This window comes from Dendrobates tinctorius, unplaced genomic scaffold, assembly GCF_039654945.1.
Source record: "Dendrobates tinctorius isolate UK_male_01 unplaced genomic scaffold, ASM3965494v1 ptg000070l, whole genome shotgun sequence".
Lineage (NCBI taxonomy): Eukaryota > Metazoa > Chordata > Amphibia > Anura > Dendrobatidae > Dendrobates > Dendrobates tinctorius.
This window is the reverse complement of record NW_027361738.1, coordinates 29786092-29811469: the sequence shown is the minus strand read 5'-3', so window position 1 is coordinate 29811469 and position 25378 is coordinate 29786092. Positions and strand designations below refer to the sequence as shown.

General features: G+C 45.4%; 1 protein-coding gene across 1 annotated transcript; it reads left to right on the top strand.

The window, feature by feature from the left end:
* Window positions 1-20289: 20289 nt before the first annotated feature.
* Window positions 20290-23084, top strand: LOC141095866 (uncharacterized). Its single transcript, XM_073582246.1, has 3 exons — window positions 20290-20308; window positions 20532-22412; window positions 22706-23084. Exons 1-2 carry the CDS (start codon window positions 20290-20292, stop codon window positions 21512-21514), a joined length of 1002 nt encoding a protein of 333 aa, XP_073438347.1. The 3' UTR covers window positions 21515-22412; window positions 22706-23084.
* Window positions 23085-25378: the final 2294 nt, after the last annotated feature.

The following is a 25378-nucleotide window of genomic DNA, read 5'->3' as shown; positions in this document are numbered from 1 at the left end:
TCCTATGTAGTTAGCTTGGGCCCCATCATTTGCTCAACCTATCTTTCTATCTGTGTTAGTGTTTTCATCTTGCTTCACCGTCATTATATGTTGGGGGCTGCCTATTGCTTTGGGGTCTGCTCTGGGGCAGTTTAGTTTTTCCCCTTTCTGTCTTTAGGCTATATAGTTCTCCGGCTGTGATCGAGGGGTCTTGGGCACCGTAGGAACCCCCCACGGCTACTGCTAGTTGTTGTGGATAGGTTCAGGGGTCTGCAATCCGATAGCTGCCAACCTCTCTGGTTTTTCTGGACTTAGCTGGTATTTTGTTTTTTCCTCCTTCGATGACTCATCATAACAGAATCACCAGCCATACCGCAAATCCTAGGGTGGTACTCAATAGCAGGAGAGAATTGTAAAAGGAAAAAATAAAAAAAGTGTCAGAATTTTTTTTTTTTTTTTGTGTGCATATTTTTTCCTCTATATCTCTGAGGCCGTAGGGGGAATTTTTCTCTCAATGGAGATGAAGCAATTGTCTGATCGTGTGGAGCAGCTCGCTGCTGTAGTGCGGGGAATTTCCGCCTATCTTGCTCATTCACATGCTGCTGAACCAAAGATTCCTACTCCTGATGTATTTTTGGTGGATCGGTCTAAATTCTTGAATTTCAAGAATAATTGTAAATTATTTTTTGCCTTGAAGCCTAACTCGTCGGGGAACCCCGCGCAGCAGGTTAAAATTGTCATCTCTTTGCTGCGCGGCGATCCCCAGGATTGGGCGTTTTCTTTGAAACCTGATGATCCTATTCTGAATAATGTGAACGCATTTTTTCAAGCCTTGGGGTTGTTGTATGATGAACCTAATGCTATTGATCAGGCTGAAAAGACCCTGTTGGCATTAAGCCAGGGTCGGGATTCTGCAGAGTTGTACTGTCAAAAATTCCGAAAGTGGGCGGTCCTTACTACCTGGAATGATGGTGCCTTGGCAGCCCTCTTTCGGAAGGGTTTGTCAGAAACTGTAAAAGATACTATGGTGGCATTTCCTATTCCCTCTGGTCTTGACGATTCTATGTCATTAGCCATTCAGGTGGATCGGCGTTTACGTGAACGCAAAACTACACGAGAGATGTTACCACCTGTTGAACAAATGTCTGAACCTATGCAATGTGATAGAGTTTTGTCTAGGGTGCAACGTCAGGAGTTCAGAAGGCGTAATAAGCTGTGGTTTTTTTTGTGGAGATGCCTCGCATATTATTTCTGTCTGCCCTAAACGAGAGAAACGTTGTGCACACACGTTTTCTGTGGGTGGTGTTCAACCTAAGTTTCTTCTGGCAATTACTCTGATCTGCTCCCTGTCCACATTTTCTGCCAAGGCTTTTGTGGATTCAGGAGCAGCTCTGAACCTGATGGACTTGGATTTTGCTAAACGTTGTGGATTTCCTATGACACCTCTGCGGACGCCTATCCTTTTGAGGGGTATTGATGCTCCTCCTTTGGCGAAGAATAAACCTCAGTTTTGGACCCAGGTGGTAATGCGGGTCGCCCCAGACCATCAAGAAAATTGCAGATTTTTGGTGTTGCATAATTTGCATGATACCATTGTTCTGGGGTTTCCCTGGTTGCAAATCCATAATCCAGTTCTGGATTGGAAATCTTTGTCTGTGGTGAGTTGGGGTTGTCGGTGTGCCCTTAGTGATGCTCCTGTTTTCTCCACCTCTCCCCAGTCGCATGATGTTCCTGACTATTTGGCTGACTTTTATGATGTATTTAGTGAGAATGAGTCTGCGTCTTTGCCTCCTCATAGGAGTTATGACTGTGCAATTGAGCTGAACCCGGGGTGTAAATTCCCCAAGGGTCGGCTTTTCAATTTATCTGTACCCGAGCACGAGGCTATGCGATCCTATATTAAGGAGGCATTGGAGAAGGGTCATATTAGACCATCCTCTTCACCCTTAGGTGCTGGGTTTTTTTTCGTGGCTAAAAAGGATGGTTCATTAAGGCCTTGTATTGACTATCGTGCCCTCAACAAAATTACTATTAAATATCAGTATCCGTTACCCCTGATTTCGGATCTATTCTCCAGAGTTAAAGGTGCTTGCTGGTTTACCAAGCTTGACCTCAGGGGGGCGTATAATCTTATTCGCATTAAGCATGGGGATGAATGGAAGACGGCGTTTAATAATCCGGAGGGACATTTTGAGTACCTGGTGATGTCTTCTGGGCTCACTAATGCCCCTTCTGTCTTCCAGTGCTTCATGAACGATATATTCCGAGACTTTGTGGATACATTTTTGATTATCTATCTGGATGATATTTTGATCTTCTCCAAGAATTGGGACTCTCATGTGGAACATGTTCGGACTGTGTTCCGGATTCTGAGGGAGAATTCCCTGTATGTCAAGGGATCGAAATGCCTTTTTGGGGTACAGAGGATTTCCTTTTTGGGATTTATTTTGTCTCCGTCAACTATTGAAATGGACCCGGCCAAGGTACAGGCCATTTACGATTGGGTTCAGCCCACTTCTTTGAAGGCCCTCCAGAAGTTTTTGGGTTTTGCTAATTTTTATCGGAAATTTATAGCTAATTTTTCTGGTATTGCCAAGCCATTGACGGATTTGACTAAGAAGGGTGCTGATGTGCTGAATTGGTCTCCGGAGGCTGTTTCTTCCTTTCAGGAGCTGAAGCGAAGATTCACTTCTGCTCCGGTTTTGCGGCAACCTGATGTCTCACTCCCGTTTCAGGTGGAGGTGGACGCTTCTGAGATTGGTGCAGGAGCGGTGTTGTCCCAAAAAGATCCTGTGACATCTAAAATGAATCCTTGTGCTTTCTTTTCCCGAAAGTTCTCCCCATCCAAACGTAACTATGATGTGGGGAATCGGGAACTGTTGGCCATGAAATGGGCATTTGAGGAGTGGAGACATTGGTTGGAGGGAGCCAAACACCAAGTCGTGGTCCTTACTGACCACAAGAATTTGATTTACCTGGAGTCGGCCAAGCGCTTGAATCCTAGACAGGCTAGGTGGGCCTTGTTTTTCACACGTTTTGATTTTGTGGTCTCTTTTCTTCCGGGCACTAAGAATGTCAAGGCAGACGCCCTCTCTAGGAGTTTCCTTGCTGATTCTCCTGTTGTGACTAAGCCTGCTACCATCTTAGGCGAGGGGGTAGTTCTTTCTGCCATCTCTCCCGATTTGAGACGTGCTCTGGAAGAGTTTCAGGAGGACAAACCTGAGCGTTGTCCCAGTGGAAAGTTGTATGTTCCTGACCAGTGGAGGAAGAGAGTGATGTCTGAAGTTCATTGCTCTGCATTGGCTGGTTATCCAGGTATTTTTGGTACTAGAGATCTGGTGAGTCGGTCTTTTTGGTGACCCGCCTTGTCTCATGATGTCAGGAATTTTGTGCAGTCCTGTGGGACTTGCTCCCGGTCTAAACCTTGTTCTCGCTCTAGTGGCTTGTTGATGCCTTTGCCGGTGCCCAGGAGGCCATGGACCCATATTTCAATGGATTTTATCTCTGATATTCCTGTCTCTCAGAGAATGACTGTTATTTGGGTGATTTGTGATAGATTCTCTAAGATGGTCCATCTTGTACCACTCCCTAAGTTGCCATCTTCCTCTGAGTTGGTGCCCTTGTTTTTGCAACAGGTGGTTCGCTTGCACGGGATTCCTGAGAACATTGTATCTGACAGAGGAGTTCAGTTTGTGTCTAGATTTTGGAGGACTTTCTGTTCCAAGCTGGGAATTCAGTTGTCCTTCTCCTCTGCGTTTCACCCTCAGACCAATGGGCAGACGGAGAGAACAAACCAGACTTTGGAGTCGTATTTGAGATGTTTTATTTCTGCCGATCAGGATGATTGGCTTTCATTTTTGCCCTTGGCCGAATTTGCTTTAAATAATAGAGCTAGTTCTGCCACTTTGATGTCACCTTTTTTTTGTAACTTTGGTTTTCACCCTCGATTTTCTTCAGGGCAGGTGGAGCCTTCTGCCTGCCCAGGTGTTGACACTGTGGTGGAGAGAATGCACCAGATCTGGGACCAAGTAGTGGATAAGTTGTCTCTCTCCCAGGAAAAGGCCCAGCGGTTTTCCAACCGGCGTAGGACCGTTGGTCCCCAGTTTAAGGTGGGTGATATGGTTTGGTTGTCATCAAAAAATATCGCTATGAAGGTGGCTAGATTTATTGGACCTTACAAGATTTTGGAGATTATTAATCCGGTCTCTTTTCGGTTGGCTCTTCCTGTCACATTTAAAATTTAAAATTCATAATGTGTTTCATAAGTCCTTGTTGAAGAGGTTTGTTGAACCAGTAGTTCCTGTGGTGGCACCTCCTGACCCTATATTGGTTGAAGGTAACATGGAATATGAGGTAGAGAAGATACTGGATTCCCGTCTGGCTAGACGGAGACTCCAGTATTTGGTTAAGTGGAAGGGTTATGGTCAGGAGGATAATTCCTGGGTCTCTGCCTCTGATATTCATGCCGAAAGATTGGTGCGTGCCTTTCATCGGGCTCACCCGGATCGCCCTGGTGGCATGGATGAGGGTTCGGTGACCCCTCCTCAAGGGGGAGGTACTGTCGTGAGTTCATTTTTCCCTTCACCATTGAGGTCTGATGAACTCCCTCCTCTGGTGAAGGAAGGTAGTGAGGCTGAATACCAAACACCTGGGCTGCTAGATGATGACTGGGTGGCTGGAATTGAGGACTGGATATAAGGCTGCCGACGCCCTTCTTCCTGGCTGGTGATTTTCCTGCTGGATTCTTGGAGACCAGTCTGATTCCTGCATCTCAAAGCTAAGTTTTTCTGCTCTTCTTTGTACTCTTCAGTTTTGTTTTTGTTTTGCCTTGTTTTTTGGGAGTTCTGCCATCCCCGGCCGGGGGTGAGCTGAACTCCATTTTTGTCTCTGATCTGTTGATATTTTGCTCTGTCTTCAGAATATACCTTAGTGCTGATATAGTCTTTTGAAGCCTAGCGACTTCAGGGCCTGTTTTTCCTATCAGTCGGTTGGCTCATTTTGATAGGGTTTTTGCAAATGGTAGACAGCAGCTTTCCTATCCTGTCCTATGTAGTTAGCTTGGGCCCCATCATTTGCTCAACCTATCTTTCTATCTGTGTTAGTGTTTTCATCTTGCTTCACCATCATTATATGTTGGGGGCTGCCTATTGCTTTGGGGTCTGCTCTGAGGCAGTTTAGTTTTTCCCCTTTCTGTCTTTAGGCTATATAGTTCTCCGTCTGTGATCGAGGGGTCTAGGGCACCGTAGGAACCCCCCCACGGCTACTGCTAGTTGTTGTGGATAGGTTCAGGGGTCTGCAATCCGATAGCTGCCAACCTCTCTGGTTTTTCTGGACTTAGCTGGTATTTTGTTTTTTCCTCCTTCGGTGACTCATCATAACAGTCCACTGTGTCAAAGGCAGAGGACAGGTCCAGGAGGAGGAGGATAGAGTAGTGTCGCTTGGCCTTGGCGGTTAATAAGTCATTGGTGACCTCAGGGCAGTTTCAGTGGAGTGGTGTGGCCAGAAGCCAGATTGTAAGCGGTCAAAGAGGATGCAAGAAGAGCGGTGGGAGGACAGTTCAAGATGGACGTGTTGTTGCAGTAGTTTTGAGGCATAGGGGAGATGTTATGAATGAGTCACCGAGGAGGAAAAACAAAAACAAGCTAAGCCCCAGAAAACTGGAGAGGTTGGTATCTAAATGGATTGCAGACCCCTAATCCTATCCACACAACTAGTAGTAGCCGTGGAGCGTACCTACGATGATCCTAGATGCCTCGTCAAAGCCGGAGAACTAAATAAGCCTAAAGCAAGAAAAGGGGAAATCTAAACTGCCCAAGAGCAGACCCCAAAGCAATAGACAGCCCCCAAACATGTATTGTCGGTGAGACAAGATGAAAACACAGAAAAATAGGCTGAGCAAACCATGGGGCCCACACTAACTAGAAAGGACAGGAAAGGAAAGATGCTGTCTGCAATCACGCACAAAACCCTGCCAAAAAATGTCCAACACTTTCTGATAACAAAAGCCCTGAAGTCGCTAGACTTCAATTCCCTATATCAGCACTCTGGTATATTCTGAAGACAGAGCAAAAAGAGACCAATCTGATCAGGGACAAAAAGCAAACTGGCATAAACAGAGACATAAGAATGGAAATTGAGCACAGCCCCAGCAGGGGCTGGCTGACCACAAAAACTGAGTAAACCAGACCAAATCTCATGTGAAAAAATAGCAGAGCACACTTAGCTTGAGGCAGGAACAGAACTGGAAACCAGAACCTCAGGGCAGGAAAAAATTACCAGCAAAAAATTAGGGAGTCGGCTGTCTTAAATCCAGTCAGAGACTCCTGATGTCCAATCACAGTCCTCCTCCTCAGGTGGCAGGTCTCTGCCATTTAGATCAGCTTCATTACCAGCTGTCACCAACAGAGGGAGCCCGGATGGAGAACTCACGACTCCTCTGTCAACACAGCCAGCTCCACCACCCTCACCAGAAGCCAGAGGTAAACCAGAAAATGAGTTCACAACAGGAGAAGTGATATAGGGTGATAGCTAGATACAGAGGATGGGTCAAGAGAGGGCTTTTTGAGGATAGGTGTGATTGAGGCATGTGTAAAGCTTGAGGTGAAAACACCAGTTGTTAGTGATAGGTTGAAGAGATGGGTTAGGGATGGGATGAAGACTGTGGTGAGGTTTGGGATGAAGTGGGATGGGATCGGGTCAAGTGCACAGGTGGTGAGACGTGATCTTGAGAGTGGAGTGGAGAGTCAATCTTCTATAATGGTGGAGAAGTTGGTTTTGAGGAGGAAGGCTGGGTTCTGCATTTTACAATCTCACTCGAAATGTTCTTATACAGTTTTGCAAAAAATGATAAAGAAGATATGAGTAATCAATAACCAGCCATTAATTGTTAACTAGGAACTATATGAAATGAACATTCTATTAATTGAACCTGAGTCTCGGGGGGCAGGTTGAGTTACTGCATCAGCAGAATCCTGCCGCTGGGATTCGGTGAGCAGAAGAGAGGGGGCCCGATACTGCGGGCCCCATATGTCAATCAGGGCAGTAATGCCCTGATGGCGGCCCTGCACCATGGTGTAATGCTGAATGTAGGCATGATGCGAGCGTCCAACCGGATATTCAGCAGAGACAATGAGCTGCGCATGTCAAAAATCACAGCTGGCATCAAGCCCTGAGGTTAGTAATGGAGAGGTGTATATCAGACACCCCCATTACTAACAAAGTTATGGAAAAAAATACACAGACAGAAAAATAAATTTTATTTAAAAAACACTCCGACACTTTTCCTGGTTCACCAATTTCTTTTTGAAAAAAAAAAAAAAGCCACACAGGTCCGCTGTCATCAAGGGAATCTGCCACAGTCCACCAAATCCGCCGTAGTCCACTAATGGAAAAACACAAACAGAAAAAAAAAACAACACAATGTCACTTGTTCACCAATTTATTTTAAAAATTGTTCCCCATGCAGCCCTGAGGTTGTCCAGCATTCCCCCCAATCCGGTGACTGTGAATGTGAATAGCAGTGAGTAACATTACTGCTAGTGATGAGCAAACGTGGTCAGATAAGGTGTTAACCGAGCATGCTTGGGTACTAACCTAGTGACTTCTGCGTGCTCAAATACTATGTTCTAGTTTTCGCGCCTGCAGGTCTTGCGACTGTTCGACAGCCACAACACATGCAGAGATTACCTGTTAGGGTTCTGTCCGGGTCTGTGCAGTAAATGAAACGAGGGACAGCTAGTGTGAGGGAAGCCCATAGAGCATTACTTGACTTTGTTAGTTTGACTTGTGGCCTAGCAGGAAATACCAGTTATCCCCCCACACTAGGGCAATCAGGAAAGCGCCAGAATTGGCGTATCTAATGTGATGAGCCAATCGTGGGGCAGCTGCGGGTTGGTATTTTTAGGCTGGGAAGGGCCAAATAACCATGGACCTTTCCAGCCTGATAATAGCAGCCTACAGCTGTCTGCTTTACCTTTCCTGGTTATTAAACAGTGGGGGCACCCACATATTTCTTGTAAATTATTTATTATCTTTACCCCCAAGAGTGGATTGCATGTTAATGACAAGGCCAATTTTTACAATTCTGACCACTGTCCCTTTATGAGGTAATAACTCTGGAGGAACTCTTCCATGGATCCTGGTGATTCTGACATTGTTTTCTCATGAAATATTGTACCTCATGATAGTGGTAAAATTTATTTGAATTTTTATGCCCTTAAATAACAGAGATATGTCACATAAAATAGTTAATAAGTAACATTTCGAACATGTTCACTTTACATCAGCACAATTTTGGAACCAAAATTTTCTTTTGTTAGGAAGTTATAAGGGTTAAAAGTTAAACAGCGATTTCTCATTTTTACAACACCATTTTTTTGGGGGACCACATCACATTTGAAGTCACTTTGAGGGGTCTATATGATAGGAAATACCCAAAAGTGACACCATTCTAAAAATTGCAGCCCCCCCGGTGCTCAAAACCACATTCAAGAAGTTTATTAACCCTTCAGGTGCTTCACAGGAGTTTTTGGATTGTTTAACAAAAAATGAACATTTAACTTTTTTTCACAAAAAATTTACTTCAGATCAAATTTTTTTGATTTTCCCAAGTGTAATGGGAGAAATTGGACCCCAAAAGATGTTGTGCAATTTGTCCTGAGTGCGCTGATACCCCATATGTGGGGGTAAACCACTGTTTGGTCGCATAGCAGAGCTTAGAAGGGAAGGAGCGCCGTTTTACTTTTTCAATGCAAAATTGGCTGGAATTAAGATCAGATTTTTGGGAGGCAGAAAGAGCAAAAAACAATTCATTAATTTCTTTTTTTGGGGGGGAGGGAGGGTCTATACCATTCCGTGTGTGGTAAAATTGATAAGGCAGTTTTATCCTTTGGGCCAGTACGATTACAGAGACACCTCATTTATATATTTTTTTTTATGTTTTGGCGCTTTTATCTAAGATCTTGTTTGATCACAGTATTTTGGGGGTTAAATTGCCGGGAGCGTTCTGTGACCGCTCCTGGCACCTAATGCCGGGTTTCAGCTGTTAGAATCAGCTGACACCCGGCTGCGATCGGCTGCGCACTCCCCGTGAGCGCGGCCGATCTCGATGAAGTAATGATCCGTCCATGGTCAAATTGGCCCAGGGCATGTGGACGGAATATAACATCTGATGTCAGAAAGGGGTTAAACAAGGCTAAAGATCCTTCAGAGCCAACTTTAGAGTTTATTATATCTATTCTATCTATATCTGTATATAAGATTGCTTTATTAGTTTGTAAACTAGTTTTAAATTACATAGTGAATTATAGTATGTAAAAGATGATGTTAAGAACACATTGCATATGCATGTCGCACAGATGTCATACGGATACTGGGGGAGAAAACAAATTGCACACTCGCATGGCATAAGTTCAGCCATACGGATTCCACTTGTCCAACTTTTCTGAAGCAACATCAGATCAATATTTTATACAGGAGTGTGAATGAGCCCTTATACCCAGTATACAGGACAGGAGAACCCGTACTGTGCAGTGTATATATACATGGAATAAGGGCTCATGCACACAAACGTATAAATTGGGTGTGTGCTATTCGATATTTTATTTTTATCATATTTTTTCTTTTATCAGATACTATTGAATGAGGAAGTGCAATATTTTTTTCCCATACTGACTCGGTATGAGAAAAAAAGCTCAATATATAAATATTACCCACTATGTTAACACCGCACTATAGCTATATACATGACACAGGACAGGATACACCTAGAATGGTGTATATACGGCTACATCACATAGGAGACGCCGAGACTGCTGTGTATACATATTACACACACAATAATGGCCTAAAGTGTTGGAACCCTTGAAATTGTTCCAGAAACTGAAGTTTTGACAAAATTGTTGGCACCCTCATCTTAATATTTGGTTGCACACCCTTTGGAAACAATAACTGCAATCAGTGGCTTCCCATAACCATCAAGAGCTTCTTACACCTCTCAACTTGAATTTTGGACCACTCTTTCATGCAAAAATCCTGACAGGGCGCAGTCCATAAAGCATAGCTTTTTGCTAAATAAAAGTATTTAGAAAACTGTTTATTATTTGTGTATTTATTTATTTTATTAAATTTCTCGGAGAACCCCTTTAAGGCCAAAACCAGTTGTGCCCATAAGTCGTGAGAAGCCTATTTCATGTATAGAGCATCGGCTGTAGGTGGCTGCCGGTTATGAGGTCACGGAATGTTGTGACATCACGATGACATAGAATCAACTGCCGAACGAACTTCTCTGAGGGTTTCAGTTAGTGGAGTGTAAGTAACATCATTTATATTAGCTCCTGATTTATGTCCTATTATATCCCATGTGTCTGTGACTCTCGCTCCTGATTTATGTCCTATTATATCCCATGTGTCTCTGACTCTCGCTCCTGATTTCCCTCATTCTCTAATATCTCAACTTTATTTTTTGCTAATGTTTAAACTGTGTCATCTATCTAACCGGCCTTCTCTCTTTGTATCCTCCACCATCCATGTGAACAATACAGTGCAATGTATAGATTAGGTATAATTAGGAATATAGAAATAACTGCCATAAATATTTAATTTTTACCATTTTGTAACAGTTACATAACATTTAGAGGGTCTAAGGGGTAACGTTGTCCCTTGTGGAGGCGCCAAGTTGGTGTGGGGAGACTTATAGGCCAAGTGATGCTCCTCTGGGAATTTTAATATGCAGGGTGCCTGTTCAGAGGAGGAGGACAAGAGCTCTAGCGCCACCTATTGGCGATAGCTTTGTGCTAATAAGGAGTAAAAAATCCAAAGTACTTGATTGTAAATGCAGCTTCTGGTTTGGTTTCCTATCCAAAGTCATGTGCCAAGGCTCATGAAAGGGCCGATATTGACTTTTAGGATTGCCTCCTCTAATGGGTGGCTCTAGAACTCCTGTCCTCTTCCTCTGTGAAGAGGCTATGTGCTTTATATTTAGGTGATTACATTGATAAAGTTTTGATTTAAGGTAAAGAATCTAAGAGGGTTGTACAAGATTTGAAAAATTCTGTCTCTTCAAAAAACAGCGCCACACCTGTCTGTTGGTTGTGTCCGGTATTACAGTTCAGCTCTATTCATCTCTATGAAGCCGAGTTACAATGCCAAACACAAGCCGTGGACAGGTGCGGCGCTGTTTTTAGAATGAAGCAGTTATGTTTTTCCAGTCCTGCACAATCCCTTAAAACCCTATTTCATGGATATGGGATTGGTTGTAGGTTTTTGTCACTCCTGACAGTTACTGCTGTTACTGGGGATTAGTAATCCATGAAATGGGATGACATCACACAGTGACATCATGGTGCCTGCCGAGGGGACACGCACTAGAGGGCTGCAGTCGGGAGTAAAGTGGAAGGAAACGTTGTATTAGCCTCTTTTTTGTGTCCTTTATTATGTTCTGATAGGTTCTCCTTTATCTATAGGTGTTAACCCTGTAATGTCAGGACATCACTTCCCTTTAATAATGGAATCGTTATGTAGTTAATCCCTGCAATTCTTTACAAATATCAAAACAGGATAATCTCCTGCAATTCTGCTTCCACAGGGAAACATTGCAGATCCATGTCAGAATGACCGGGTGACTCTATTACCGCCGAGCATTAGCCGAAGGGCAAGTTCAGATGTGGCAGATTTAGTGCCCATTTTTGGGAAATTCATTCATGGTGGGAGGAAATTGTGGGCCCCTTCACACGTCCATATAATACCAATACCGGAAAAAATAGTATCGGTGTCATCAGTGTTTTGCATCAGTGTGCCATCAGTGTGTCATCAGTGTACTGTCAGTGTGCCATCAGTGTACTGTCAGTGTGTCATCAGTGTACTGTCAGTGTGTCATCAGTGTACTGTCAGTGTGTCATCAGTGTACTGTCAGTGTGGAATCAGTGTACTGTCAGTGTACTATCAGTGTAGTATCAGTGTGCCATCAGTGTACTGTCAGTGTAGTATCAGTGAGCCATCAGTGTGTCATCCTTGAGAAAGCTCAAAGCGTTATTTTGTTATTAGAGTACACACTATTTAGAAACCAATTCTCCACCAATTGTGATATTTTACAAATTGTTAAAATATAAACTTTAATTAAATAGTATAAAAAAGGAGTAATTACTCCCATATTACTCTAATTAGTGTTTTTTTGTATAAATATTTTTTTTAGTATTGCATTAAAGATTACATTTTAATGATTTGTAAAGTACCACAGTTGGAGATGACTTGGTGTCATTAGTGTGTCCCCAGTGTCACCCGAGTGCTATCAGTGTATCATCAATGATTCGTCAGTGGGACACCCGTGTGCCATCCATGTGACATCCGTTTTTTTCCAGTATGGCTTTATAAAAATCAATTCCAAAGCTTCTATGCTTGCAGTGTTAAATATACACGGACGGCACATGGATGACACATGGATGCCATTCGTGTGCTATATGTGTTGTACATGGACCCATAGACTGGTATTGGCCTCTGTCATCTGTGCTGCTGGTAAAACGCGGACATATGAGCAGCCCTATAGGTTGTAATGGGTACGTGTGGATATATGTCTCCAGTACGGGTGAAAACAGCTGCCAGACGCCCTGGAGACACGTACATGTGAACAGGGCCTTACACTACGCCAGGTTTCTGACATACAACAGTTGTACATTTTAGTGACCATTGATGATCTGTTATCAGCTATGGAGCAGATACAATAATTCCTAATTGTCTTCCTTACTCTTCAGTAGGATGACGTTGGAAGAGGAGTACAAGGAGTACAAGGAGTTCCTGCATGAGCTGTATGTATATAATATAACTGGGATTATTGATCCTCCTGGACTCTCCCTGTAATGATCCACCACAGAGATGTTCCCTATGAGTCTGCATTGGTTATATTAAGGCTCAATAGTATCATTCCTCTTCCTACCATCATGGTGACTGTGTATGTGTAATATTATTCATTGTTTTCTTGGCTTTTTCTTTAATAGATGGAGAGTCAGCATAGAGCTATGGGAGGTAGAATTCGAGTATGTATCTTATTATATCTTCCACATTCATATAGGAGTAGTATGTGTCCCAATAAGGGGAGGACTCCATGGTGGTGATATCATGGCGTTACTGCTCCCACTCAGGGGCATTTACACTGTTTCCATAAGAAGGATGACATTGCTTTCAATAATAAAGAACTTAGACCCAAATTAATTCTTCATACTGTTCCTCATCCCTTTTATTCGTAGAATAACAATACGGTCAGGAGCCAATTACAGTAATGCCCCAAGTTTATCCGGACTCTTGACCGACCAAATGTTGTCTTGGAGCCTGAGATTAAAGGATCATCCTTCTGTGTAGCACAATCTATGTGATGGCAGAGCTGGAGAGATTCTGGAGGTTATGTCCATGCTGTTATCTGAGGGACAGGTTATATAGATCGTGGCCCAGATTCATCACCACCTTTGTGTCCACTTTATGTCTACTTTTGTGTGTTGGCACCTTTTTTTGTTGCTTTTTACCCTTTTCATTATTTGCACCTTTTTTAAGTCAATTTTACATGTGCTCGTCTTTTTTCTAATTTTTGCTGCTTTGTGGCTGTTTTTTAACAATTCCAGATATTTTCACCTGATTTGGCACAGATTCTCTCTAGTCTCCTTCTTCCTCCCACTGGTGTGTTTTTCAGTACTCCAAAATATGAGACCAAACATCACAAACGCAGTTCAAAAGACGAAAAAAGCCTATTTTTTACTTTGCGACAAATTCATGAATCACGCACATTATTTTGATGAATTCTGTGCCAAAACAGCAACAAATACCACTAGACATATAAGGAAAGTGACTTATAAAAAGCCGCAGATGATGAGCCAGTGTGTTATGATTCTAACCAGAGCTGTATGTTCTATTATAGGAAAAACAAATTTGGAAGAGCATCCCGCGCGCCTACCCTGGAGACCATCTTGTAAGTTGGTATTATAAACAGAGTCATATTTCTGAGCTGTTCCCTCAGATATACTATTGCCATAATCAATGTACTGTATCTACAAGGGGAAATGATGTAAGAAAGAGTTGGAAATTCATGAAGATTTCACATCCCCTCATTGTCACTGTGCCACCATCAGCAGACACAGGCACGCTCATGTATAAATACTCTTCTAAGACAAAGTATCAGTGTGACCCTTCACAGCCAATCAGAATCCAGATTTCAACATCTCAATTTCCTTTAAAATGAAGAGCAGTGATCTGGTTGGTTGCTGTGAGTGTGACGAGCGTCAGCTTACGCTGCGTCGTTTTTCCTTTTAGAGTGGACCCTCTGGGCCGTGGCACCCACCCACCTAGGGCGAGCGAACCTAGTGAGAACCCACCCCCTGTACAGGGAGTGTCAGGGGCAAGACCAACGGGGTGAGCCACCACGGCAGCTGGACCAGACGGCCGGCTCAGGGAGACACTATTGAGTGTCTAGCAACAGGGCGAACAGGAAACGAAACATAAAGCGAAGTCACAGGATTTCATCAGCAAACGTGGTTACACATTTTAATCAGATACAAGGCAAAAACAGAGAATCAGATGCAGGGCACCAACGGTGAAACACGGCAAGGTGCGTGCAAGGGCACGCCTAAAGTTCAGACATAACACATGCAGAAAACATACTGGAGTCCAGGGCAGGATACGTGTTAGGGATCACACGAGTTCCTAGGAGGGATGCGTGCTAGGACACGCCAGAGTCCAAGACAAGGTGCACGCCGAGAGACACGCCAGAGTCCAAGGCAGGGTGCGTGCAAGGAGACACGCCAGGATCCAAGACTGGGTGCGATGGCATCGGACTCCGGACTACTGGCAACGACCGACAGGATCCAGGCATCAGGCTACGGAAATCAGGTCCGGACATCAGGCCGCAGTCATCTGGTTCTGGACCTCTGGCAGCGGTCGGCAGGTTTCGGGAATCCGGCAGGCAATCCAGGGATCAAGGCAGGGTGCGTGCTTGGAGACACACCAGGGTTCATTCAAGGACGGAGGCCTGCGCATGCAAAGGGCACGCCAGGGACAGGTTTAAGGACGGAGGTCTGCGCGTGTAGAGGGACACGCCAGAGAAAGGTACAGAGCAGAGTCCTGCGCTTGCGAAGGAACACGCCAGGGTCAGGTTCATGGACGGAGGCCTGCGCATGCCGAGGGGCATGCCAGGGACAGAGTTTAAAAGCAGAGTCCTGCGCATGCAGAGAGGCACGCCAGGGTCAGGATTCAAGACATGATACAGACTAGGACCTGTGTGTGCTAGAGGGCACGACAGGGTACATGGCAAAACCTGCGCGTACTTTTAGAGAAGCACGGGGAGGTATGCCAAGGGCAGGCGAGGACCTGCTGTCATGATCCAGTGTTGGATCTGGCGGTATTTAATGCATTAAGTGTACTTTTTTTCCTTTGGTTCCAAAGTGTGTCGTGATAGACCCCGGTGGCCATTAGAATTATCACACGTGGTGTCCTTCATTCTAAGTTGCCCGGTGGTGGGGAATGGTATCGCACCTTAGGTTTAGGTTAATGTTCACTTAATTATGGATCAGGTGTGACACCCTATAAAGGTGTGCTCAGGGTATGCAATCATCATTGGTGATAGTTGTTCATTTGCAACCAACCTTGGTGGTGGAAGGAGCTGGAGAGATTGCTCAGCTCAATCTGAGTCCTGGTGTGGAAGGAGTCACAGAAGGGAGTTCTTTGCATCGCTGACTGAACTTGGTGGCAGCTATTCAGGAGGAAGGCTGCAGTCGGTTGCTGGACTCTGTGCTGGAGCATTTGCACAGAGAGACCTAAGTTCTATTTCCCCTGTTTGTGACTTTCCTTATGTTTGATCTAGTGCAGTGGTGGGATTAGTTTCCGCACCGGCCAATGCCCTAGCGAGGGACTAGGTTCAGGGCAAGTCAGGGCATAAGGTTCGCGTGCGGCGACAGGTTCGGAGCCTGTATAGGGAGTGTAAGGAGTGCAGGGACGCTGCCTCAGGGGAGCTCAGGAGGTCTCCATGTCCCTATTCCCTATTACAGGGCCCACCACTGTAATTGTTCCTGTGTTTCCCCTTATTATTTAAATTCGCCAGCTGGAGGCGGGGTATCCAGTTTTACGTGTACTTTTTAAATTCGCCAGCTGGAGGCGGTGTATCCGGCTGCACGTCCCGGTATTATTTAAATTCGCCCCGCTGGAGGCGCTGTATCCAGGGTCACGTGTGTCATAAATTCGCCCTGCTGGAGGCGCTGTGTCCAGTCCCACGTTGACCGTTACATTATCACTAACCGTAACATTTTTTCTTTTCTGCTGAGCTATGGACCTAATGCAAACCTTTACCCAGGTACTGCAGACCTTTACTGAAGAGATTAGAGGGCTGCGCGGTGAGATGGTGCAGCAACTGCAGCTGTTGGTGGGCTTTGGAGGTTTGATTCAGGCACAGGCTCAGCCAGAACCCAAGATATCTCTCCCAGACCGGTTTTCTGGAGGGAGAGATCAATTCTTGGTTTTTCAGCAGGCCTGTAAATTATATTTCAGGCTGCGCCCTCGTTCTTCAGGGATCGAAGAGCAACGGGTGGGAATCATTATGTCCCTTTTGAAGGGGGATCCCCAATCCTGGGCCTTCTCCCTGCCGGACGATTCACCATCTTTAGAGTCCGTGGACGAGTTTTTTGCGGCTTTGGCGCTTGTGTATGGGCATCCTGATGGCGTCTCTCTGGCGGAATCCCGACTCCGTAGGTGTAAACAGGGAGCCCGGATTGCTGAGGAGTACTGCTCTGAGTTTAGGAGATGGGCCACTAACACTCAGTGGAATGACCCTGCACTTAGGAGTCAATTTGTGCAGGGTCTGTCTCCTAAGTTGCAGGACACTCTGGTGCAGTACGCCGCCCCCAGGTTGCTGGAGGCCGCCATGTCCCTCGCCATCCGGGTGGATAGACGCCTTAGGGAAAGACATACACAAAATGTGCCCCCTGTAGTCCGCTCCGGGGGTGAGGACCCCCCGGTACGGTTGGTGGAACCCAGGCAGCCCGGTGTTGTTGGTACAAATAGGGGGTTGCCTGGGGTTCACCGTGGTGGGGGGTATGCTTTTCCTGTGGGAAGCCGGGCCATTTCATGGGAATCTGCCCAGGGCGTGCCAAGTCTCCGGACGAACCTATGCAAGTAGGAGGTGTTGGGTTGTGTTCAGGCCTGCCTACGGTTCAGGGAGTGGGGTTGGCATGTTTTTCCTGTGGGCAGACTGGTCATTTCCTTAAGGCGTGCCCATTACGTGCCAAAATATCTGTGTCATCTCAGAAGCCGCAGACCCATGGTCGTTTGGAGGGAGGCAACCAGGGAGTGTACATTTCCTCCATTTTGCCCTCCCAAGGTATTATGTCAGCAGAAGTGTTAGCTGGCGGGGTACCGGAGGTGGTACTGGTGCTTGTGGACAGCGGAGCAGGAGTCAGTCTAGTGGATGCTCGTTTTGTCCAGACTCATGGCCTGAAGTGTAGGACGCTGGCCCAACCTATAAGCGTCCAGGCCATTAACTCTGTTCCACTGAGTCAGGGGAGCCTTACCCAAGTCGTAGAAAACATCCATCTGCGTATAGGACATCATGAGGAGTCCTTGTCATGCTACGTCTTGGAGGGAATGCCAGTACCTATCGTTTTAGGCTTCCCTTGGCTGAAAAAACACAACCCGGGGATAGATTGGCGAGCTAGGGAAGTAGTCAGCTGGGGGCAGTCGTGTGGGGGCTGCTGCCTTGAGACCACTGTCTCTGCCGTCTCTTTTCAGGGGACCCCTTCCTCTCCAGTGAGAGCAGCGATTGTGCGGTGGGGGAGTAGGGGCAAGTTCCAGCCCTCGCCACTAGCAAACCCTGTGAGGGGCAGACCTCGTGGTGGAAAGGGTTGGAGGGTGGTGTACCCTATGGTGTAATGCGGGGGTGTGAGTGTGGTGACACAGGGGGACGCCTCTGTTATCAGGTCCAGAATGAGTTCACCAAGTTTTATGACAAACGAATGTGTGCAATAAACGTTCAGGTCCGGACCTGTGTGTGAATGAGCGTGTATGGGTGCCACCAAAAATCATCTTGTGGAAGTGTGTTGTGGAGCCTGATCAGCTCATAACAAACAAACATACACATACATAAACTCGTTCCCCAGGTCGGCGCTGTGGAGATGAGTGGTGCCTCCAAAATTAACTTTATTGCCATTACCAGCTGCGTGTTTGTCATAAATTTGAATTCAGGTGAGGGTGGGTGAACTCAGGGTCTGGGCGTCCCCGCTGTAGGGGTTTCCCTAAGGAGGGGTGGTCTTGAGGGTCCAGAGGCCCCTCATTAAGGAGGGGGTACTGTCATGATCCAGTGTTGGATCTGGCGGTATTTAATGCATTAAGTGAACTTTTTTTCCTTTGGTTCCAAAGTGTGTCGTGATAGACCCCGGTGGCCATTAGAATTATCACACGTGGTGTCCTTCATTCTAAGTTGCCCGGTGGTGGGGAATGGTATCGCACCTTAGGTTTAGGTTAATGTTCACTTAATTATGGATCAGGTGTGACACCCTATAAAGGTGTGCTCAGGGTATGCAATCATCATTGGTGATAGTTGTTCATTTGCAACCAACCTTGGTGGTGGAAGGAGCTGGAGAGATTGCTCAGCTCAATCTGAGTCCTGGTGTGGAAGGAGTCACAGAAGGGAGTTCTTTGCAGCGCTGACTGAACTTGGTGGCAGCTATTCTGGAGGAAGGCTGCAGTCGGTTGCTGGACTCTGTGCTGGAGCATTTGCACAGAGAGAGCTAAGATCTATTTCCCCTGTTTGTGACTTTCCTTATGTTTGATCTAGTGCAGTGGTGGGATTAGTTTCCACACCGGCCAATGCCCTAGCGAGGGATTAGGTTCAGGGCGAGTCAGGGCATAAGGTTCGCGTGCGGCGACAGGTTCGGAGCCTGTATAGGGAATGTAAGGAGTGCAGGGACGCTGCCTCAGGGGAGCTCAGGAGGTCTCCATGTCCCTATTCCCTATTACAGGGCCCACCACTGTAATTGTTCCTGTGTTTCCCCTTATTATTTAAATTCGCCAGCTGGAGGCGGGGTATCCAGTTTTACGTGTACTTTTTAAATTCGCCAGCTGGAGGCGGTGTATCCGGCTGCACGTCCCGGTATTATTTAAATTCGCCCCGCTGGAGGCGCTGTATCCAGGGTCACGTGTGTCATAAATTCGCCCTGCTGGAGGCGCTGTGTCCAGTCCCACGTTGACTGTTACACCTGCGCGTGCTATAGAGAGCACGTAGAGCACAGTGCAGAAACAGCGTGAAGTGCAAGGAAGCACAGAGAGCACGGCTGGGGCACTGGCTAGCTGATCGGTCTGCAGCACTAACAGGCGGGCAAGACTCCAGCGAACCCGGCTGAGGCATAGCAGGCGACACAGCTGTCACTGACCGACGAGCACGGCTGAGGCACAAGCAGGCGGGCACGACTAGGACGGGCAGGGCTGAGGCAGAAGCAGGAGGCTAGGAAGGCCAGGTGCATGCAAAGGGCACACGAAGCAACAAAGCAAGAAACAAGACAAGGCTAGGCGAGAAACAAGGCAAGACAGGGTGCGGAACATAGGCAGAAACAGAGCCAGGTCAGAGCAAGAACAGAGCTAGCAGCGGAGCGTAGGCCCTAGCCCAGAGCCGGGCCAAGGCAGAGCCTTGGGACTAGCGTGGAAATGTGCAAGAGAGCACCAAAGGGCAGAGTACAGAAAACCAGGCAGAGACAAGAAACATGAGAAGTACTACAAGGCTCAGAATAGCAAAGACCAGACATGGCAAAACAGGCTAAAGCAGAGAACAGCGGAGGTACTACAAGGCAAGGCAAGGACAAACATGGCATGAGAGACAACACAAGACATGGCACGAGACAGGAGTCAGAGTACAAGCACAGAGCGTGTGCAGAGACGCACGACAGAGCAAAGTGTAGGAGCACAGAATACAGGAGCGACCCTGCAAGCCTAGCAGCCATACAGGGAAGCAACACGATACTCAGGCCCTGACCATAGGGAGGGGCGGTCTGATATAGCACCATAGCACCAGTACTTCCGGGTCAGGACCTGGGAGGAACTTTGTGTTCAGATCCTCCAGGATCATAGAGAGCATCGCTAGAACAGCCTGGGTAGAACCATAGAGGAGGTCACATGATCAGAGGTTTCCAGGAATACAGCGGATTGCAGAATCAGAGCAGGGCTGGAACATAGAAGTCACATGATTAGGTGTTCCAGGAATACAGCGGATTGCAGAACCAGACAGATGGATGGTTACCCAGCAACAGCCATGAGGTAAGGCGCATGTGCACATTGCTCCAGGCATCTTGCGGCATGACAGACATGGCGGACGGTAACACGGACACTTTTTCTTAGAGAGATTTTTACGGATCATGCCTGGGAGTTTTATGAAACCATTTATGTCCTCCATACACAGTCTACTATAAATTGCAGCCTTCATTCTGCTAATAGTTGGCAACTGGAGGATAACAGTGATGATGGATAGAAATTCAGAAGTTTTTAGAGAAATTTCTCATATAAAATGAGTAATTGTAAAAACAATGGCAGTTTATGAGAATTGCTAAATAATGTCTGTTATATATCCAATAGTGAGGAAGAGGAGGAGGAGAAGGAGGATGACGAGGAGGAGAAGGAGGAGGAGGAGAAGGAGGATGACGAGGAGGAGGATGACGAGCAGAAGAAGGAGGATGACGAGCAGAAGAAGGAGGATGACGAGGAGGAGAAGGAGGATGACGAGGAGGAGAAGGAGGATGACGAGGAGGAGAAGAAGGAGGATGACGAGCAGAAGAAGGAGGAGGAGAAGGAGGATGACGAGGAGGAGGAGAAGGAGGAGGATGACGAGGAGGAGGAGAAGGAGGATGACGAGGAGGAGGAGCAGAAGGAGGATGACGAGGAGGAGGAGAAGGAGGATGACGAGGAGGAGGAGAAGGAGGATTACGAGGAGGAGGAGCAGAAGGAGGATGACGAGGAGGAGAAGGAGGATGACGAGGAGAAGGAGGATGACGAGGAGGAGGAGAAGGAGGATGACGAGGAGGAGGAGGATGACGAGGATGATGAGAAGGAGGAGAAGGAGGATGACGAGGAGGAGGAGGATGACGAGGAGAAGGAGGAGGAGGAGGATGACGAGGAGGAGGAGAAGGAGGATGACGAGGAGGAGAAGGAGGAGGATGACGAGGAGGAGAAGGAGGATGATGAGGAGGAGGAGGAGAAGGAGGATGACGAGGAGGAGGAGAAGGAGAATGAGGAGAAGGAGAAGGAGGATGACGAGGAGGAGGAGGATGATGAGGAGGAGGATGATGAGGAGGAGGAGGATGAGGAGGAGGAGGATGAGGAGGAGGAGGATGACGAGGAGGAGAAGGAGGATGACGAGGAGGAGGAGAAGGAGGAGGAGAAGGAGGATGAGGAGGATGACGAGGAGGAGAAGGAGGATGACGAGGAGGAGAAGGAGGATGACGAGGAGGAGGAGAAAAAGGAGGAAGAAGAGGTGGATAAGTTTAATGCCACATCAGAAGGCAGCAATGAGGATATCAGCTTGTAAGTAGACAGATAGTGAGATTATAATGTATTCGCCAAGACTCCCAGAACACCGCCGAGTCTCCTGGAAAAAAATGTACTCAAGAAGACATGGATAGCAGTTATATCCAGTCCGATAACTTTATCCATAGGCTTCCTAAGCATTAATTCTTGGCAGGTTGTTAAAAATGGGGGGATCCCATTCCATATTTTTTAATTGTTTTTTAAATGCCGTTGGGACCCCTCTATTGTTGATAACCAGCTTTGCTAAAGCTGACAGCTAAATGTTGCAGCTCGCAGCTGTCAGTTTTACCATACTGGTAATCAAAAATAGAAAGACTTCACGTCATATTTTTTTTTAAAAATTGTATTTATTTATAGTGCAGGCACTGACTGATGAATACTCCCATCAACGACACCTGATCTCGCTGTTATTAGCGGCAGCAGGCGTAGGCTGCTGGGAATAGTACTCTCTAATCAGCCGACGCCTCTATGAACAGAGGTAAACTTTCATAGCTGGTGTTGGAAACCGCAGCTCTCTGACTGATCACAGACAGTGTTTGCTGTGCTGTGCTGCAAATGACAGCATGGCAAACAATGGGTGTTCGGGCATACCATGCATCTGAATGGGGTCTAGGTTCGGTTTCGGGTACTGTTCTGGTACCCAAACCAAGCTTTTTTTTTAACCGTTTGGCATAACACGCAGGACCCAAACATCCAGAGGTTCACCCATCACTAATTGTGACATTATCATAGGACATTACACAGGACAATATCACTGTATAAATTCTCATAGACTGATCAGAATGATGATGTGAATTGTCTGAGTCTCAATTTGTTTGTTTGGATTTTTTAAGACACAAACATAAATGGTGGATGCCAAAATGCTATAGAAGAAAAAACCAGATCACTGTCAAAAACATGTAAGTATTTAACCCTTCCCACAAATGGATGTGCCCTTATGTCCTAAACGCTGTCTTCTAGATGCAAAATTATACAATGATTTGTCCTGGTAGTTACACAGGCAGATCAGTCCGCTTGCAAGTGCATGTGAAATGTATTCAATGAGCTAATAATTAGCAATCTATATGATGTGGTGAAGTATATGAGATAGGGCATACATTATGTTTATTATCTGTATCCCTATGATGCTAGGATTTGTTCCTGATTATTATATTGATATATTTATTTGTGATCACTTTTTCTTTTTCTCCAGCAGCAAAAGTGATAAAAAAGAAACAGAGAGACGTCCAACAAAGTAAGGAAAAGCTTCCCCCATTGTTGTATGTGACATGTTGTTACACTAAGGCCCATAATATGGGTAGATATACTTTGTGTCTTCCCTTTATACTATATTGTACAGTATATTTTTAATGGAAGATACCAACACCTTCCCTTCCTTTCTTCTCCATTCTATACAGCTGGCTCCTCCGAGCTTTTACCTGCTGCTTCAGCAGAGCGGGAACACAATAAATAAAACGTAAGTATAATTTTTTTATTGAAAGATTTACAAACTCTAAGCGGTATCATCAGTTTGCTATATATAGAAAAAGAAAGAGGGGAGACACAAAGCGCAATAGGGTCTTATCCCACGTATCACAAAGATGAAACACCAAGAAAACTGCTCACCTGGTGCAGGTGAATACAGGCATGTAAAGATGGCAGCTGCCGCAGATCCACAGGTCGATCCACGACCTTATGAAGAGATATGCTTAGTAGGAAGTGTGGATTATCTCCGCGCTGCCGCAATAGATTAATTCCAGAAATTATTGAAATATTCCAGTTGCTTATTCAACGCATTTCGGTGTTCCAATGACCCCTTCGTCAGGAAATACCACATACAATATGAAGAGACAAGGTGCTTGCAAGGTTTAAGCACATGCTAAATTCAAAAAATGGCGCCTAACGATCAAATGACGCATGATGTCAGAGTTCATGGTTGACAAAAGGTTAACACGTCTTTATCGGTATAGAATTAAACATATACATTAAGGATCCCTTTCTTAATCATCAATTCATTTCTATTCACAGATTAACGGGTAACAACTGAAAATTATTTAAAGAAAAAAATTAAGAAATGAATGAGTGGATCCAAGCTTTCTTCAAAAGAGAAGATATGGACAAGAACCTGCGGAGCAGAAACACATTAAAAAATTAATAAATATTTAAAAAATCTAAGTGAACTGTGTCCATTAATAATTATGAATATAAAGTGATCGCTTTTACCATGTAAAATAAATCAATTTCCCAGTACAAACAATATAAAAAAGAGGAAGACAAGATAAAAAGGGGAGGGGGATTTTTTCTGTTCGAAGCTCTAGAGCAGGGTTCCCCAACTCCAGTCCTCAAGGCCCACCGACAGATCATGTTTTCAGGATTTCCTTTGTATTGCACAGGTGAAGCAATTATGACCTGGGCAATACTAATGAAATCCTGAAAACATGATCTGTTGGTGGGCCTTGAGGACTGGAGGTGGGGAACCCTGCTCTAGAGTGAGGGAAAGTCGCAAGACATCGCAAACTCCCAGACTGGGGCCGATATTATGCTGAGATCATATCCAAGGAGAAACCCATCATCACTTATTGTTGAAAAAAACGTCATAATTAAAAAGTATAAATAATATGCGTGTGAGTATACAAAGATGGATTTGTCAGAGAGAAATGACATCGCTGTCGACGTACTGACATGCAGATATCTATAACTGTGAAAGCATTTCAAAAGAGAAAACTTATTTAAAAACAATAAAAAAAATATATATATGATGTCATAGTAAAGGACTATCAGTAATTAGAAGACAAAAAAAAAATATCCGTATGGAAATGAATCTATATCTAAGGTTACATTCAAAAAGCAAATTTTAGAGAAGAGAAGGATAATTCAATATTATAACTGAGAATTTCGTCAGAGATAATTTTGATATATAGAAAGGGAATATGAAAACATAAATTATACCATTCAGCCATTTGTAATAGAGGGGAATATTTTAAAAGAGGATATTGTAGATTATTATAGAAAGGATCATTTTTTGGGGGTTAAAATGACCTTTTAAAGGGGAAGAGGAGATTGTCAGTTTAAAAAATAGGCGTCAGAGGGAATATATCCATTTGAGCGCCGAAGAAGAAAGCCAGGAACCATCGATGGCTCAGAAGAACCACCGCAGGAACACCGCAAGTTCGCGTCCTGGACAAAGATACCAGCAGTAATTAATATACAGTCAAAAATAGCATAAAATAAGATACATTACGAATCCAATGGTCCTCCTACAGAACCCGAGCCGAGGCACAACACAAAAACACAATTTAGGAAATAATCGCTATGCAGATTCCACAAGTAAAAAAAAGTGAAATTATATAGTTATACAACAAAACAAAACCCTCAGTACTCCAACTGGAGATGCATATAAATAAATATAAAATATTTGACACGTTTCTCTTCTAATATTCCAGCCCCATCACCATGTATCCCCAACCTGCACAAACCCCTCATCCTGCTGAGCCGCTGCTGCCGTTTGTGTCCCTATTACTGCACCTGATACCCCAATGCTGAGCCACTGCTGCCGTATGTGTCCTTATTACTGCACCTCATACCCCAATGCTGAGCCGCTGCTGCCGTATGTGTCCTTATTACTGCACCTGATACCCCAATGCTGAGCCGCTGCTGCCGTATGTGTCCCTATTACTGCAGCTGATACCCCAATGCTGAGCCGCTGCTGCCGTACGTGTCCCTATTACTGCACCTGATACCCCAATGCTGAGCCGCTGCTGCTGTACGTGTCCCTATTACTGAACCTGATACCCCAATGCTGAGCCGCTGCTGCTGTACGTGTCCCTATTATTGCACCTATTGTGTGGTTCTGTGTGCCCTCTAAATTCTAAAGCATCCCTCTATA